This window comes from Dipodomys spectabilis, unplaced genomic scaffold (genome assembly GCF_019054845.1).
Source record: "Dipodomys spectabilis isolate Male_0828 unplaced genomic scaffold, ASM1905484v1 ptg000138l, whole genome shotgun sequence".
Classification (NCBI taxonomy): domain Eukaryota; kingdom Metazoa; phylum Chordata; class Mammalia; order Rodentia; family Heteromyidae; genus Dipodomys; species Dipodomys spectabilis.
This window is the reverse complement of record NW_024870815.1, coordinates 9,386,262-9,404,127: the sequence shown is the minus strand read 5'-3', so window position 1 is coordinate 9,404,127 and position 17,866 is coordinate 9,386,262. Positions and strand designations below refer to the sequence as shown.

Below are 17,866 nucleotides of genomic sequence, written 5' to 3'. Positions count from 1 at the left end.
ATAAGTACTGCCAGCTAACATTTACTGAACACTTTCTCAGTCACTGGACAGTTACATTTCCTTTAAGCCTGACAATAATCCTGTGTGGTAGGTGGCTGGGTAAGAAGTGGAGCATATGGATCTGACACAGATAGTGTTGCAGTGCCACGTGGGGCCTTGGGCTCCATTTTCCCCTGTACACCCAGAAAATGCAGAAAATGGCCCATAAAAGATCTCTATTGGTAGGGCATGGTTAACTCTGTTAGATGAAATTCATGATTCCTCCTACAATGGGGATGGTGGTTCATTAAAATCCAAATGACGGCTTTCAAACCCGATGTAATCTTGCTCAAATAGTGAGATCAAAGTAAGAGCTCCCTGCAGAAAATGTTTTTCAGAGGCCTACGATTATTCACTTTGTTTGAAGTTAGGCCTGGAATTCACTATGACATGCTGTATATGAGTTATATTAAATTTAAGAAGATCTGACAACTGCACATGTTCAAATATTCATTAATTTCAGCTGTTCAATTTACCTCTATGACATGTGCAAGGTTTGAAATCATGAACGGAACACAGGTAGGCAGAAGTGAAGGGAAAATTAGGTTCTCTTTTTACACCTGGTAATTTTTTTTCTCTACAGCCAGGTCCTGAAGCATATAACTTATTGCTTGATGTGTAATATCCAGTGACTTCATATGTAGTTAGCGCTAGTTTGAAGTGAATTAAGCTAATAGAATTTGTCTTTTTAAAGAAAATCCATTTAAGAATTCTAGTAGATTCCCCTTTCCCTCCTGATTTATTTGTTCATTCATTTATTTATCCAATAACCACTAAATACTTTTTATGCTTTACATTGTTTTTTTTTGATGCTAAGATCTTTTAATTAAGTGTATGTGGTAGTGTTGACAGAGTATCATAAGGAGTAAAACCTTAATTAAACTCAATTATCTGAAATTCATCGTCTCTGATCATCTTCTTGGTCTGACATTAGTCTGGGAAGAGATATGAACTCAGCCAGCTGGCGCATATTTAAACAGGTAAAACACTGAGATGGCTAAAATTATGGTGAGACATCAGATGCGATGTGTTTAGATCCAAAGAAAGTAAGACCAGCCTTTCGCCAGTTTAAAGGAAGATCCCGAATGTGCCAGGTTAGCCAGCAACCTCAAGGGAAATACTAATTTAGACTCATGGTGCTTGATACTTAAAAAGGAGCTTAATTACAATTAGAATAAATGATCTAAGGTCAGATCATCGAAGCTAATGTTTCAACTGTGCCGAACAGAAGTACCTCTGAGCTTTGCTTCTATATTGGGCTTGAGCAGAGCTGGGGAAAGAGTTAATAGAGGAAAACCTGGTTTCTACTCATAGTCTGCCTTTTATTGTTATACTTGATGAAGGAAACTGAAGCTAAGTGAAAGTTTGAAAAGTGGGCATTGAGGCCAGTTCATACATCTTCATAATGAGCAAACAGAAATCCAAATTCCTGCAAGAACCACTAGCTGTTTGAGAAAGTGAATATAACGATAATATACTACATTATCTGCCTAGCAGTGACCAGTTTTTCACAGTCACTACATCAGCAAGATAAAAAGTGTGACTAGGGACTTAACTGCAAACTGTGACATGCTTATATTGGAGAATTAAAGATGATGATGGGGACTATGAAGATGGAAGTGGGGTTTATAAAAAGAACTAAGTCTTCATCTTCTGCAATAACATATCAGTAGATGCCTAGAAATTGATGTCAAAAAGGTAAATAGCATGGTAAACATACTTTTTAAATGTGGGTATAAGAAAAACATTGAAATGTGTTGAGAAGAATGGCAAGGTACTAATGCTATGCATGTGATCTATTACTTTTTAAACAAGGAAAATGAAATGTTTGTAAAAGGGAATTTACACATTCAGGTTCCATGTAAGCCTCCTGTCCCTGGACATGTCACTGTTGGTGTTTGTAAGGAGAATGTAATTTCCTAGAAGGCAAAAATCATCAGGATATTTAAGTGAAACTTTGCATCAAATGATATAAAGACAAATCTGAAAGGTCAAATTTGTGGCACTGGGTTCCAAATAAATCATTATGAATATTTGGGGGTCTAAAGCTGCCTCCAGAAAGCAAGTAAGAGCTTGGCAGTGCAGAGACTTGGACATAGCCTGTGTTTGGAACACAGTTTCTGATAGTTCCTATTTTCCTACAGTTACACCAATTCCAAATGAGAATTATTCCTTGACCATTATTTTTTTAAATTATCTTCAAGTAAATGTACAAGATGTTTCAATTACCCTATTTTTGTATATAATGCATCTAGATCATTTTCACTGTTTCCTAAACTACTATGTTGAATGTGTTTTCTTTCTTTAAAACAGGGAAATGCACATAAAATCATGGAGAAATGTACATTACCATTGACTGGAAAGCAATGTGTTGACCGAATTATTACAGAAAAGGTAAAACACTTTCCTATTTTCCTTAATGTCTACTACTCCTTTTTTTGAATTTAGAAGCATTGATTAGACTTATTCCCTTCCAAAAATATATTCTGTATTACCTTCTGAAAATATATTCTGTAACTATATGTGGGATTAATTTTGTCTGTGGTAGAAAGCAAAGAAAAATTAATCAATATTAGAATAACTAAATGCTAAAATTGAGTCCTTTGACTTGGTCCTTTTGAGTGTGATTTCTTTTAACAAAGTAGACCTGTATTGATCTTTATATTTTTGCTTATTAACATGTCAAGCTATTATTTCCCCTGTAGTTTTTTCATTGCCCCAAACTGCAGTGTAACTTTTTTGAGTTTACATTTTAGGAAACTCAGTTCAAAATTGAGCTTTAACCATTTTCAGTAGACACCACAATAAACCCAGATACGTATTCTATTTCTCCAAAGCTTTGTGCCCTTTCATGAAATAGGTCAGTGTTGATCAGTGGTTCTACGCCAAAGGCTGCTCAGATCAGAGAAGCATGGACACCGCCATGTACGGTCACCTTTCTATCCTAGATGTCACCTTAGGATGTTAAGATGTCATCGTTCTCCTCAGTTGGCTGGGAAGAAGCAGAATTAGTGCTAGTTTCCCCCCTCCTTTATCTCAGTGATATTTCTCCTATTGCCAAGTGCTATAATAGTAGCATGTTGTATTGATCGAGTTCATTAGCGCTCTGTGTGGTAGGAAGTAGCCCACTGGACAGGACTATAAAGTGAGCTAGGTTCATGATACTTTCCAGAAGCCATACTTTAGGAGGGTTTATGTAAAATCTCATAAAAGTAACTTACAGAGAAGAACACATGAATGATATTTTACCTCACCCTTTATTCTCATTTATTCTTAGCCATTCTTTAAATCTCTCCAACTCTGAACAGAGCTTCCTGGAAGGATGTAATGCTTTGGGAAAGAAGGAAGAGCAGAACTTGCACTTGTTTTCTTAATAAAATAGTAGTTCTATTGGAGATGATTCTAGCAACATTCTTCCCTTACTTTTTTGGTTGTTTGTTTGTTTTTATTTGGGGCACTACTGGTATTTGAATTCAGAAGCCTATGCTTGCTAATCAGGTGTTCTACTGAGCTAGGTTTTTTTTTTTTTATGAAAGTACCGCACAGAGGAGTTACAATTACATGGGTCTTCCCTCACTCTTATCTCCCTATCTCTTCTCTGTCCCATCCGTATGTACACCATATGTCCTTACTTTTCCCTAAGAACCTGGCACTCCACTCACTGCCTCCTCAAATCTCACGCAATCTTTCAGCCTAATACAATTTCCATCTTCATCACAAAGAAGTCTTACACCACCTTTGTATGCAAAGATTTCATTCTCAAAGGGGCTCGCCATTTGCTTTGCTCATTACCATCCAGCACTTGCATTTTTTATGACAAAACTTACGCTGCCATTATAAAAAATCTTGTATGCCATTCCTATCAATCAACATTATTGTTTTATTCATTTGCTCATTTCTTTGAACCAGACTGTTTCCAACAGTGGTGTACAAAAAGAAGGGTAACGTCTCTATCCTAAAAAAGACACATTCATGACCGTTAGATGACATGCATTCAGCATCCACAGCAGTTAGAGTAATAAACACTACAGAGGCCATGATGGAAACACATATTGGATGCAAAGTTAGGATCACAGACTACAGAACAGAAATGTCATGACCTCAACCACAGGATACAATGAGATTTTAAAGAGCTTTGTGAGATGGACTCTAGATTCCTGAAATTTCTAGCTAGAAATGCTGATTTACCTGGAAGAGAAAGGGAAGTATCACTGAAAGAAAAGAAAAGAGTGAACCTGAGCATTCTCAATTTGATATTTCTGAGAACGGTCAGTCAGAAACTTAAAAAATCCAGTTGGTGATTTGGCTCTTGGAGGCAGTATTAAAATAAACTTGAGGGGAATCATCAGTCCAAAGGGATAATTGGAGCCTGAACTAGAGATCACATGATAGAGCATGGCTAATCTGAAACGTTGGTAGCGCAAGGAAAGAGTGTTGCTCATAAATCATGTATAGCAGGTGCTCATAGCTAACTTGTTGAAGGAGTGAAAATGCATCACTGTTAAGTGCAGTGAGTGTGCCCTGCCCGTTCAGGTAAGCGACTAGAATTCCATTATCTACTCCTAGAATGAGTGCTATTTTTAGGTTGATGCCCTTTGAAAGAGACTTTGGAAATGCTGTGCCTGATTGTTTCCTGCTGCTAGAATGAGGTTGGGAAAAATGTCTTTCTTGTCAGCACCTGGGTTGTGGTTAACTGCCTGGCCATAAAGCAGCCTTTATGGATGAAGTCACATTATCTGTAAGACACAGTCATTCTGATATTGGTCCTGATTGTTGAACAGTGTACTATAGCTGCTGTACTTTGTCTTGTTTTCATCAGAATTTGTTTATGCATTATACCATTAAATAGAAGTATTGCTAAAAATGTTTCTCTCGTTTAAAAACACATGGTTAGCTTCTTATTTTTCTTATCTTAGAAACTAACTAGACTTTGATAAAGATGTTAATATTTTTTAAATTAATAAGTCAGACTGCTTTACATTTTATTCTTCTGAGTACTGACGCCGTGTATACAGGATACCAAAGTTATTGTCTCCCTAAATCCTAGGCAGTCTGTGAGTCTGTTCTTAGTAACATAATATAGAGATAGCTTTTCTTTTATTTGTTCTATTTTCATAAATTTACAAAAAAAATCTTTAGAGTGCAAGAAAAAGCAAATCAGTTTGAGTAGTACTCCAGACACATTTTCCACAAACAAAAAGTATCCATTTAAATATGATTTCCATTTTAGAATGAAGCAAGCTAATCAGATAGATAGATATTCCTAAATTGCCAATTTCCTCCCCTCTGGGGCAAAGTATTTCTGCTGGAAAAACATGTCTTTTTTTTTAGGAACATAAAATTTTCCTCTTAAATTTAAACTATCTTTTCCACTAAAATCATGTAGATTATCAAACCAGCAGGAAAAATAAACATCTCTAGACCCAGTAATGTTTCGTTTTTAGGGAAAAAAATTGTCAGCCCAAAGGGAGACAATAATTATTTCATGGCTTTGATCTGGATGTACACACAGGTTAGGCCACAAAGAAGTAAGGACATGCCTATACTGTATTAGGACTGGTTTAGGGAATGTGTTTGCTCTTATATCTGTTCTGTATCACAGTTTTGGATAGTAGTTTCTTATGAGATGCAACTAGAGGTCTTTCAGAATCTAGATAGCTTCTTTTATAGTAATAACTCATAGGCCTTTTTAAAATTTCTTGTAATTTTATCCAGCATTATTTACAAATATTTTCATCCTTCCTATATTTTTCTCTTTCCAAATCTCCTCTGCCTCTCTTCATTTCTTTATTCATTCCTTCCATCCTTCAAATCACCATTAACTACTTCCTTGTCTATTCACTGGTGTTAGCCTGAAGAGAAGGAAGGTAGTTTTTTTTTTAACTGGTTACAATAGGAACAAATGCCATAATAGTCAACAGTGCATTACTTATTTTCCTGGCACTAACACTGTCCAAAACTACTTGCTGATTAGAGAGTTTGTACTTCTAATAGCTACATTTACAATAGTTGACCTTTTTTTTTTTTTCATTGCTGACTTTTCAGAAGTCTTTTGTCCTGGATCTTGTTTCTCTTTTAAGAACTCAGGAGGTTATTTGTAAAGTAATTATTGTGTGGAAACTGTCATTGTCATTTTCTTGACTTCCAACAGGCTGTGTTTGACGTGGACAAGAAGAAGGGGCTGACTCTGATTGAGCTCTGGGAAGGCCTGACAGTGGATGACATAAAGAAGACCACTGGGTGTGATTTTGCAGTAAGTATCTGTGCCCAAATCCAGCCAGGTGTGCTGTCCTCAGCTTGAGCAGTGGGTATTTACAGGACAGGAGTCAATCGTTTGTGACCATTTGGGGGGCTGATCTCTACAATGAGTGAACAGGAGAGGAAGGAAAAGGCACAGCAAATGAACGCAGGGAAGAGAATTCTGGCAGAATTGGTCCAGGGCTTGGCTCAGGAGTAAGAAAGTAGAGTGGAAAGAGCCACTAGGAACTGTTAGTGCCAAAGGTGAGCTTGAACTCTTGAGCCACTCTCTGCAAAGTCCCTGCAACTCTGCTGCTGTTTAGGATATATGAGCTGTGATTACAGTTGATTATGGTTCAAAAATCTGAACCATACAGGGAGAAATGACACTTCCTGTTCTTAAACCAATCTGTGACTTATGATTTTCTGTTTATTCATATCTATGCCTATTGTTCTAACCATTGGTGATATTAAAAAGATAGGTCTCTGACACTGCCAGATTACAATCAGAATACATCTGTCCTGACTTTGGAGTAATCATATGCATAAAACACTGAGAAAGAAAGCAGGTGTATATGTAAGAAAATACTCATTTAAAAAACTCCTGAAGGCTGGGAAGGTGGCTCAGTGATAGAATGCTTGCCTTGCATGCATAAGGCCCTAGGTTCAATCCTCAGCACCCCATAAGCAGAAAAAGCCAGAAGTGGCACTGTGGCTCAAGTGGTAGAGCGCTAGCCTTGATCTGAAGACCCGAGGGACAGTGCCCAGGCCCAGAGTTCAGGCCCCATTACTGACAAAAAAAAAAAGAAAGAAACTCCTGAATTCCCTTTTAAAAACAAACAATACCATTATATAAACATTTCCCCTTTACTACAAGTGCTGTTCATAAATCAACAAACACCCGCCTCTTGAGAACTGACCGAGCCACTCCATGCCTTTGAAGTTATATAAAGGAGTTATATAAAGGAAAGGTGATAACTCCTTTGAAACACAAAGAAAAGACATTAGATTGTCGGATAACTTTTCCAAGAATCCACCTACTATAATTGCAATGCCATACAGTTATAATAAGAGGAAAATATATTGTTACAACTGTACATCAACCTAACAAAAACTATTCAATTTTATGTATATAGTTTCCATATATAACTTTCTGTGAACTCTGTACTTCACTCACACCTATCAGTATATAACAAATTTCTTTTTTTAAATTGTGAAAGTACTGTACAGAGGGGAAACAATTACATGGGGGGGAAGGGAAAAAACACATTTCTTTAAAACAACTTCATTGCATAATTCATTATCCACATAATAACTGTTCCTGCTACGATACCAAGGTCTTTGTCTATTAACCTTTTCTGAATTTCACTTTGGAAAAAGAAAATCTCCCAATAATACTTTCCTTGAAAAGCACATCTTTAATTAGCTTTCTAGTAACCTCAGGGGGAGGAAGGCAAGAGATTTGTTTATACTTTATTGAAGATTGCTTACTACAGTGATAAAAGCAAACCATTCTGAATCCGTTGTTATTTTTTTCAATTTTCTGATGCAAAAACAAAATACAACAAAAGATCATAGTTATCTAGTTCTGTTTTTATTCATGTAAGTCAGAAGTGAAAAAAGATTTTTTTTTGTAAAAATACTCTGTTAGTTGCATGTCTTTGTACATTGTAAATTATTTCTTTTTTTGTTTGTTTTTTTTGTTTTTTTTGGGGGGGGTCTGGTCATGGGGCCTGAACTCTGGGCCTGGAGGCTATCCCTCAGCTCTTCAGCTCAAGGCTAGCACTCTACCTCTTGAGCCACAGTGCCACTTCCGGCTTTTTTTCTTTTTGCTTATGTGGTGCTAGGGAATCGAACCCAGGGCCTCATGCATGCAAGGCAAGCACTCTACCACTGAGCCACCTTCCCAGCCCTGTAAATTATTTCTTATGGCCTCTCTTGCACTCCTGTATCATGGGCTTTAAAAATTATGATTATTATTATTTAAGTGCTACATAAAGGCACCTATATTTATGGGTTATCATATGGTGTTTCTTTTTTTTGGGGGGGGAGTCCGGTCGTGGGGCCTGAACTCTGGGCCTGGGCACTGTCCCTCAGCTCTTCAGCTCAAGGCTAGCACTTTACTACTTGAGCCACATCGCCACTTCCGGCTTTTTTCTTATGTGGTGCTAAGGAATTGAACCCAGGGTCTTGAGCATGCAAGGCAAGTGTTCTACCACTGAGCCATCTTCCCAGCCCCTCATATGGTGTTTCAATATAGTATGTCTAATGTTCAAATTAGAGTAAACATTTATTTTTTCTTTATGATAGAAGCATTCCAAATCCTTTTCTCTAGGTGCTTTGAAATTCAGAGTATATGATTGTTAGCTCTCGCCATCTTGCTCTGTAGCACAGGCCAGCACTTCTAACTCCTATGTAACTACACATCCTACCCTTTGACCAAGTTTCCTTTACCCCTGCCCCACCCCCCTCTCAAGCCTCCAGGTCTACTCTCAGCATCTAGGAGATTGTCTATTCCACACATGAGTGGGATCATTTGGGATTTGTGTTTCTCTGCCTGCCTTATTTCACTTAACATAATATCTCCTGCATGCTCATGTTTGGTACAAATGGCAGTATTTGTAGATTCTGATGGTGATCAGCTGGTGGTCACTTAGGTTATTCCTATTTCCTGGCAGTTATAAACAGTGCTGACCATGAGAACACAGGTATCTTTTTAAAATTTTTCATTGTGAAAATACCGTACAGAGGGGTTACAATTACCTGGGCAAGTTAATGAGTACATTTCTTATCAAGCATTGTTGCCTCCTCCTTTGTTTCCCCTTCCCATCCCTTCCCATCTCCCTCCCACTCCACCCCCCCACAGCCGCCAAAGTTGTAAAGTTCATTTTTGACATAACGACTTGTACATCTCATTGTTGCAATGGGTCCACCTGTATCTCTATTTAAATGATTTGTTTTGCCCTTCCCCTCCACAAATTATACCGACATCAAATACAATGAAAGCAGGGGTTATACCGTGGGGGAGGGACATACAAAGCAACAAAGAAATCATCTTTTAAATATGTTAGAAACAATTGCATGAAAGAAAAAACATTTGAATCTTTATCTTAGGGTTCATTTCACCTAACATCAACTTATCTGACTTTTTCTACTTGTCTCAGACATATACTAGTTATTGCAAATAAGGGAAACCATGGGACCTATGTTTCTTTGGGCCTAGCTTACTTCATTTAATGTAATTTTTTCCAAGTCTTTCCATTTCCTAACAAATGAGGCAATGTCATTCTTTCTGATGGAGGCAAAGAATTCCATTGTGTATATATACCACAACTCCATTCATAATAGCCCCACAAAAAATAAAATACCTAGGAATTAATTTAACCAAAGAAGTGAAGGACCTCTGTGATGAAAACTTTAAAAGCCTGAAAAAGGAAATCAAAACAGAACTTAGAAAGTGTCAAAACCTCCCATGCTCCTGGAGTGAAAATGGCAATACTTCCCAAGGTTATCTACAAATTCAATGCGATACCTATCAATATTCCAACCTCATTCTTCAAGGAAATAGAAGAGGCAATCCAAAAATTCATATGGAACAATAAAAGACCCCTAATAGCAAAAACAATCCTTAACAGAAAGAACAGTGCTGGAGGAATATCAATACCAAATTTCAAACTCTTCTACAAAGCCATAGTAATCAAAACAGCTTGGTACTTATTTTTAATTTTTTGAGAAAACTTTATTCTGATTTCTATAATGGTTGTACTAATTTATACACCTTCCAGGCCTCTCTTTTCTATATAATCTTCTAAACACTGGTTACGTTTTGTTTATATTACTCTTGAGGTGACATCTTATTTTTCTGATAAGAGCCAAACTGTCATGAAGTAATTATCTCATTGTGGTTTTGAGATGAATTTCTTTGATGATTATTGATATTGAGTATGCAACTTGTTAAGGTTTGTGTGTCTTATTTAATGGTTATTTAGGTCATTGCCTGTGTGTGTGTGCCAGTCTTGAGTCTTGAATTCGGAGCCTGGCCACTGCTTTTGTGTACAAGGCTAATGCTCTACTAGCCACAAATATACTTCCAACATTGTTTGGAATTTAATGACCAGGTTGCCATTAAACCACGATCCTTAGATTTCACTTTCCTGTGGAAATATATGAAATAAAATTCTTTTTTTTTTGTCGGTTGTGGAGCCTGAATTCTGGGCCTCGGTGCTGTCCCTCAGCTCTTCAGCTCAAGGCTAGCGCTCTACCACTTGAGCCACAGCGCCACTTCAGGCTTTTTTCTTTTTGCTTATGTGGTGCTGAGGAATCGAACCCAGGGCCTCATGCTGCACGGCAAGCACTCTACCACTGAGCCACCTTCCCAGCCCCTAAAATTCTTTTTTTTTTAAAGATAATTTCTGATAGATACTTCATAGCATTTCCCTTAAAGGAAAACAGGTCAGCTTATTTTTTTTTTTTTTAGAAAAAAAGATACCTTTCCTTTTTGTTTCAACCTTATTCTGAGTGCCTAATATTAATAATGACTTTTAGTAGAAAAGAAGAAGGTGAAGTTTTATGAAACTGACTGGCTTGTCTCTTTTGTAATGAAAACTATCTGCTGAGCAGCTATTTCTCATTATCCTCCACTCTCACCAACACCCTGTCCAAACAAACCCAAGTAGCTGGGATTACAGGTAGCAGCTACTATACCCAGCCTTTCACCATTCTTTTCCTGGAAATTTTTGGTTCATATATTTTAGTTTAAATCATTTTGGTAGAAAAGTAAAAGAGAAGACATCAACCCTTGACAATTATGAAGAATCAATAGTTATTTATAAATAAACTGAAAATATTTTAGCTTATCAAAGCTAGTCATTGCTTTCTTTTACAGTTTTTAATAGTGACAATCTTTTTTTAGGAGCCTTTCTTCTAGCTCTTTGAAGTCTGGGCAATCATGCATTCATTTATTTGTTCATTTATTAAAAATTTACAAAATACTGATTTTTTATCCTGGAAGGCAAAATGGTAATTTTCCCCACTTACAGTGCTCCAATTGTGAGGAATTCAATCACCTAAACTGTAACTTCCTTGATTTTCTTTCCAATAATTATTTCTAGGATCCAATGACTATTTACCTTAAAAGGATTAAGAAGGTCTGAAGCTGGTCCCCTACTTTGAATGGTCTGTCACATTAAGTCAGATTGATTAGACTTAGGGAACTGGACGTGTAGACTCATTTTTAATTTTCTCTGCTTCAAAACTTTTAGGAAGGCAATTATTGTTGTATATGCTGAACATAGTGGTAACCAGCATTGCATCGTTTTAATACCATCTTTTTGTAATAACTTGAAATCTTCTTACTGTGTGTCTTTTCTAACTATGACATTTCTGATAAAGTTTATTATTGATCATAGATCTGTTCATTAATTATGTGCATATTAATATATGTGCATATTAATGCATCATTAATATACACGCATCTTAATGAACAGACTACAAATAAGCTTTATCTGTCTTGAGGACTTGGACTGGGTGGTGCTTCACAGCATGTGCTGAGTGAAGTTAGAAGAAGAATCAGTCATGGCCACTGGTGACCCATCCTTAGGTATCAGGCTCTCTCTGTTCCTTTTCGCTCTTTGTTGTCAAACTAAGTCATCCTTCCTTTAGGAGCTACATTACAAGAAGGTCAAGAGCCAATTAATATCCCAAATGCAAACAGAACATTAACTTTCTGGTTCTGGTATTTCAAAACACGAAATACAATTGAAGCTTCAGATGATGTCACTGAAAAGGCTGCTTACTATCTGTATCATGAGTTGGGACCTTCACACATGCCTGTAATCCAGCTGCTCAGAAAGCAGAGATGAAGGTCACTGTGAGAGATCAGCCAGGCAAAAAGGTAATGAGATCTTCATCTAAACAAATAAGCTGGGCATTGTGGAGCATGTCCATTACCTCATTGATGCAGTGGGCATAAGTAGGAGGATTATGAGCTAGCTCATGACAAAAGCAAGAGAACCTATCTGCAAACTAAAGCACAAAAAGTATGGGGCATGGCCCGGGGACACAGTACCTATCTAACAAATGTTAGACTGTGTATTCACCCCACCCCTTGCAAAACCAAAACACAAAACAAAAAGTGTGGGAATTCAAGCAAGGGATGTGTATACCCTGTGTTTTTGTTTGTTTTCACAATTTGATTGTTTTTCACTTTTTTTTTTCAGGTCTCACCCAAACTCATGCCGATGCAGCAGATTAAAACTTGAAATGTGAAGTAGACATTTGTCGTAGGCTGCTGTTTGAAATGCATGGGATTTAATTGAAGTGTCAGCAGTAATCACAATTTGTATATTAACAAGAATTTTTGGACTAGTTTTCTTTTTTCTAGTGTTTCAGGATTTATGTATCCATATAGACTTTGTTCTCTCAATTGTGCTATGCCGTTTTAATGGAAAACAAAAAGGCAAATGTTTTTTATAGTTACCTTACTTGATTCATAAGTGCCGAGAAGGTTGTCTTTCCCAATGGTGCTTGCATGGGATGTATCTTCGAATTCTCTTACAGCATGATAAATTATGTACAGAATTCTCCAAAATGAGCCCCAAGAAGTTTCATTCATGTGCTTTTCCTTGTGTCTAAACTATTGACTTTAGTAGTTCTAAAAGAAAACTAATGTTTCTGTGAATTTGTAATTAGAAGTTCTCCTATAATGTTTGTTTTTCCTTCACCCTCTTCTGACTTTGATGGAGGGGTCCTTGATTATGTAGTTATAGTTTTCCTTTCTAATGCATCCTGCCTCCTTCTGTGCTTCTTGTAGCTAAATAGGTAACCGCCCCCCCCCAAAAAAAAAGGGAAAAAGAAATATCTTTAGGAAGAGAGAAGAAATAGTTTGTGAAAGAGACCAAAAGTTATAGCATACATTCATGCTGATAGCTTACCAAAAAATTGCCTTTATAGACAACCAGCCATCTTTCTATGCTTTGCCCAAGCTGAGACTAACTCCAGGAAGAGGGCTAGAAAATACTAACCCACTTGTATAGTTTTTCCATTTAAAAACAGAACAATATTCCTCTGTATGCAAAAGGATCCTAGGGGTTATTGAACTACCTGTACATTGTTTCTCCTGATGCCAACAATTGTAGGCAATTTACCATGAATCCTAATCATGACAGTAGAATGTTAAAAAAAAAAAAAGATACTTTTTAGGCTCTCATTTCTTTGCAGAAAAGATTCTAGATATTGAATAGCTTTCTACAGAAAGTCTTCCATTTAGTCTTCATCTAATACATAACAAACTAATATTACTTCAGCCTATGCAGATAGGGGAAATAATGGTGGACATATTCCAGGTTTGGAGAGTTAGTGAGCATGTAGTAAACATGGTATATAAGAGTTACAATTACTGCTTATCCTTAGAGGTTTCTTCAGTACCAAACATTTGCCTGAGAGGAATTGTTTCAAGAATATCCTGGGTATCTCATAGGAACAAGCTTAGGTACCTCAAAGCTAGACTGAACAGCTGGCTTCTGTACATGGGTAAGCATAGTACAGAGCAATATATCATTCTTCTGGCACTCATTATAGGAACTTCTGTTTTTAAGTGAGGTTGTCATTAATACTCCCTGCCATTCAAATACAATATTGAAAGAATAAGTTGGGCTTTTTCTGAGTCACACACTCCACATAAAGAACACTTGAGGCTAGCTGCAATGTTGAAAGTATACTGTTGGTGACGAGAACCCTTCAGAGACTGTCCAAGGTCCATGAGAGTAATATATGTCTATATTGGAATTGTGATTTGGAATAAAATTGTATTATTCGTAGTTATTATGTACTCAAAATACTTGCTTATCATTCCAGTCTGCTACTTTAATGTTAGATAAAGATGATCTAAACATCGGCAAAACCTAAGTAAAAGACGATATTCTTTGTCAAAGATTTACATGATGTTAAGAAATTCAATAAAGATTCCATCTGATAGAGATCCATGTGTTTGTCCTTTTTCTCATCTACAAATGATGTGGCTAAACCTGAGAATAATATAACAGACATTGTTAGAAGAGCCAAAAATAATGTCAGAATATCACTTCTCATCAAGTTGTTGCCTGAGTGTGGTGTGTGTGTGTGTGTGTGTGTGTGTGTGTGTATCGAAGAAAAGATATTTCCAGTCTGAAATAAATGAAGCTCTCTTGTCAGGGCTAAATATATCTATAAAAGTTGATGATAGCTGTGTACTGGTGGCTCACGCCTGTAATCCTAGTTACTTAGGAGGCTGAGATCTGAGGATCACGATTCAAAGCCAGCCTGAGCAAGAAAGTCCATGAGACTATCTCCAATAAACCACTAGAAAACTGGAGGTGGTGCTGTGGCTCAAGTGGTAGAGTGCTAGCCTTGAGCTGAAGAGCTGAGGGACAGCGCCCAAGCCCAGAGTTCAAGCCCCACGACCAACCAAAAAAAAAATGTTGATTATGAACCCCTAACATGGTAATATGTTTTGCCTTTCTCTAACAGTTTCTTTTATGATACCTATCCGTTATTTATTTTCCCAGTCGTATGTTGAGGTTTGATATATTTTGAAATGTTTCCTGCTCGTCTACCCAGCATCCATGTTGCCTGCTTATTAACAGGCATCTCCTGCTTGGTCACCCCAAGACAAAAAAGGTGGACAGCTTCACAGGATATCTTACTTTTCCTAGGATAGAGAAGTCAGTCCACTCTTGTTATAAATTAAGTGTTGACACTGAATGCACATGTGAAAATGGAGATGAGAGAAGTCAATTGTCTCACTCCTCTCTGACCATCGAATTCTGAGAAAGAGATCTAGCACCAAAATTCGTTATCCCACTAAATGAACATACTAAGACTTCCTAGGGAGAGGTAGGAAAGAAAATAGAGAATCTGAAGGCTTTAATAATGGAATGAAGAGACAATTACTATTTTTGTTTAAACACTATGATTTATAAAATACAAAGAATATGCTAGGTAACTTATTTGATTTTCACAGTAACCTGCCAGAAAGACATGATTACTTCCATTAAAATTAACTTGATTAGTCAGAGAGAAGTAATGTCTACCAGCTCTTTAATCAAATTAGCCTTTCAGGGTTAATGTTGGATTTTGCCAAATTAGTAAATGAGATGTGAATAAAATCCCCAGAATAGAACCATATTTATTGCTCTCTGGTAAGTCATAAAGCAGCCCAAACTTTACAACCTAATGAGACAAATGCTCCCTTTTTGTTCCCTTTTGTCCACACACCTTTTGTACATAGCTTAGTCCACCCTAAAAATGGGTACTTGTCAAAACAAAGATGATGATGCCACTGAGCCCTGAAAATGAAAGGTCCTATGTAGGTAACCAAGGTAAGAAAGTTCACCAGACACCACACTAAAGGTCCAACAAGATGCACTTGATCATTTCGAAAGAACAACTTTCTAAAATCCAGTTTCTTATGCACTAACTTTTCTCCATGCTCAACATCAGTTGCATTCTAGACACATTAGTTGAACCCCCTGAGGCTGATAGTGCTAACCTCAAATGTTAAAGATGACATGGAAAGAAGATCCCTCAGTAAGGTCTAGTGCTAGTCCCTCCACAAAAAAAAGTATTTCTGGAAGGAAGAAAAAGCATTATGGGTGAGAAAGAATTAGGACTCAGCAAAACACATATCAAATCAGAAGATTTCAGTGTTAATCACTTTTCTTGAAGTCCAAGACACCATCAGTTGTAAAATGGACTTTGGTTTTACTTAACTTCCTTATTAGTTATAAAAAATTTTGTAAGCATATTGACTTTCTAATGCTGTCTCTCGGAGCCATGTGAGTTCACCAAGAATTCTCTGCCCCACTTTGGAGAGTCATTAAATGCTTTGTATAGCAGTTAATGGTCCAAGGGAATCCATGTGTCTTGGTATGAGTGCATTTGTAACTCAGAGGCTTCAAGTGACTTTCACCATTATCACCTTGACCATTTCGTCACCGTCGTGAATATCATATCATACGTCAAAGTTCTTTGTCTATAAAGAAATTATTTTGTAGTCTTAAAATAATGTTTTATGCTCACCTATGTCCATCATATTCTTAAATGTACAGTTAGTTATTGAATAGAATGTGTATGTATAAAACCTACAGATATTTTAATAAAGCCAAATACATCTGCCACAAAACCCTGTACAAATCAAGTAATTTGTGACTTAGTATGATCTGTACCGAAATCACAAAATGAATTCTGCAATTCAGAATACTGCGGTTCACCAACGATGCAAAGCTCCAGGAAGAACTGGTGAGAGGACAAAAATCAAGTATCACATAGGCCTGATTTGAGAAAAATCTAGTTTCGATGAGATAATAGAGTAATTGAAAGGATATGAAATGAAACGATTCTGGCCAAGAATAGGGAGTACCATTCAATGGCTATTGTAGTCGTTTGATTATAGATGTTTTATTGTGGAAGAATATTACATAGATACAATCTGTTCTGAAGGGGTCAATTGAAATATTCTGGTGACTCAGGAAATGCAGCAATGAAAGTGCTACTGACCAAACAGAGCCAGCTGTGTTTTTCACAAAAGAAGCAAATGTGAAATGACCTCATTGTCAATATATGGTGGAGAAAAAAAACGTTCCAAGGACATCTGAACTGGTGGTATAGCTGAACATATCTACAAAAGTTAACTCAGGCATAAACTTCAAAGTAAGTTGTTTTGGAAGAAAATTAATTAGAAGGTAAAAGTAGTTTAACTAACTGTTCTATACATAGATTTATATATTTATATTGTATGATTGTACAATTAATAAATGTTTTGTTCTTCATTTTATTATAGTAGCAAAGAAGACCAACCAAAAAGTGCATAAAACCTATCTATATATTGCAGAAAAAGAGCAATTATGTAAAATATCACCGATATTCTATGAATTTTATCTACTAAATGACAATACTTTGCAAGCATTGATTTTATTTTTTATTAGTACAATAAGAAAGTTATTTGAGCTTTCATCCCACAACCCTCTTATATTCTTCAGTACTGGGGAATCTCATAACATCATCTAGTTAGGAAATTGTTAATTCATGGAAGAAATAACATGAGGACTAGAAAGGTTTTTTTTATTTATTTTTTATTTATTTATTTTTTTTTTGGGTCCAGTCGTGGGGCCTGAACTCTGGGCCTGAGTGCTGTCCCTCAGCTCTTCAGCTCAAGGTTAGCACTCTACTACTTGAGCCACAGCGCCACTTCTGGCATTTTTCTTTTTGCTTATGTGGTGCTGAGGAATCGAACCCAGGGCCTCAGGCATGCAAGGCAAGCGCTCTACCACTGAGCCAACTTCCCAGCCCGAAAGTTTTTTTTTAATACCACGAATAAGGCCAAATAGTGTGTCAGCCCCCAGCTGTCAATAGCTTGGTGGTAAAGCACAGGTTAGGCATGTGTAATTCACAGAGACACACACACAAACTTCACCTCTGAATAATAACAGAAAATATTGGTGAAGTAATATTACAAAATGTTGGCAATTATTGAAATGAGAGGTAATAAGTATATGAGAATTTGAAACACCATTTATTTTTTACTTTATATGTTTGAAACTGGAAATATTAAAAA

General features: G+C 36.8%; 1 protein-coding gene across 1 annotated transcript in view; it reads left to right on the top strand.

Annotated features, from left to right (window-relative positions):
* The window catches only part of Oxct1 (3-oxoacid CoA-transferase 1), a 127,375-nt gene extending 113,121 nt beyond the window's left edge, over window positions 1–14,254 (top strand). The window contains exons 15-17 of the mRNA XM_042690509.1: window positions 2,353–2,433; window positions 6,191–6,292; window positions 12,495–14,254. Of these exons, the coding sequence (XP_042546443.1) occupies window positions 2,353–2,433; window positions 6,191–6,292; window positions 12,495–12,536 (225 nt within the window). The 3' untranslated portion in view covers window positions 12,537–14,254. The remainder of the gene's footprint in view (window positions 1–2,352; window positions 2,434–6,190; window positions 6,293–12,494) is intronic.
* Window positions 14,255–17,866: the final 3,612 nt, after the last annotated feature.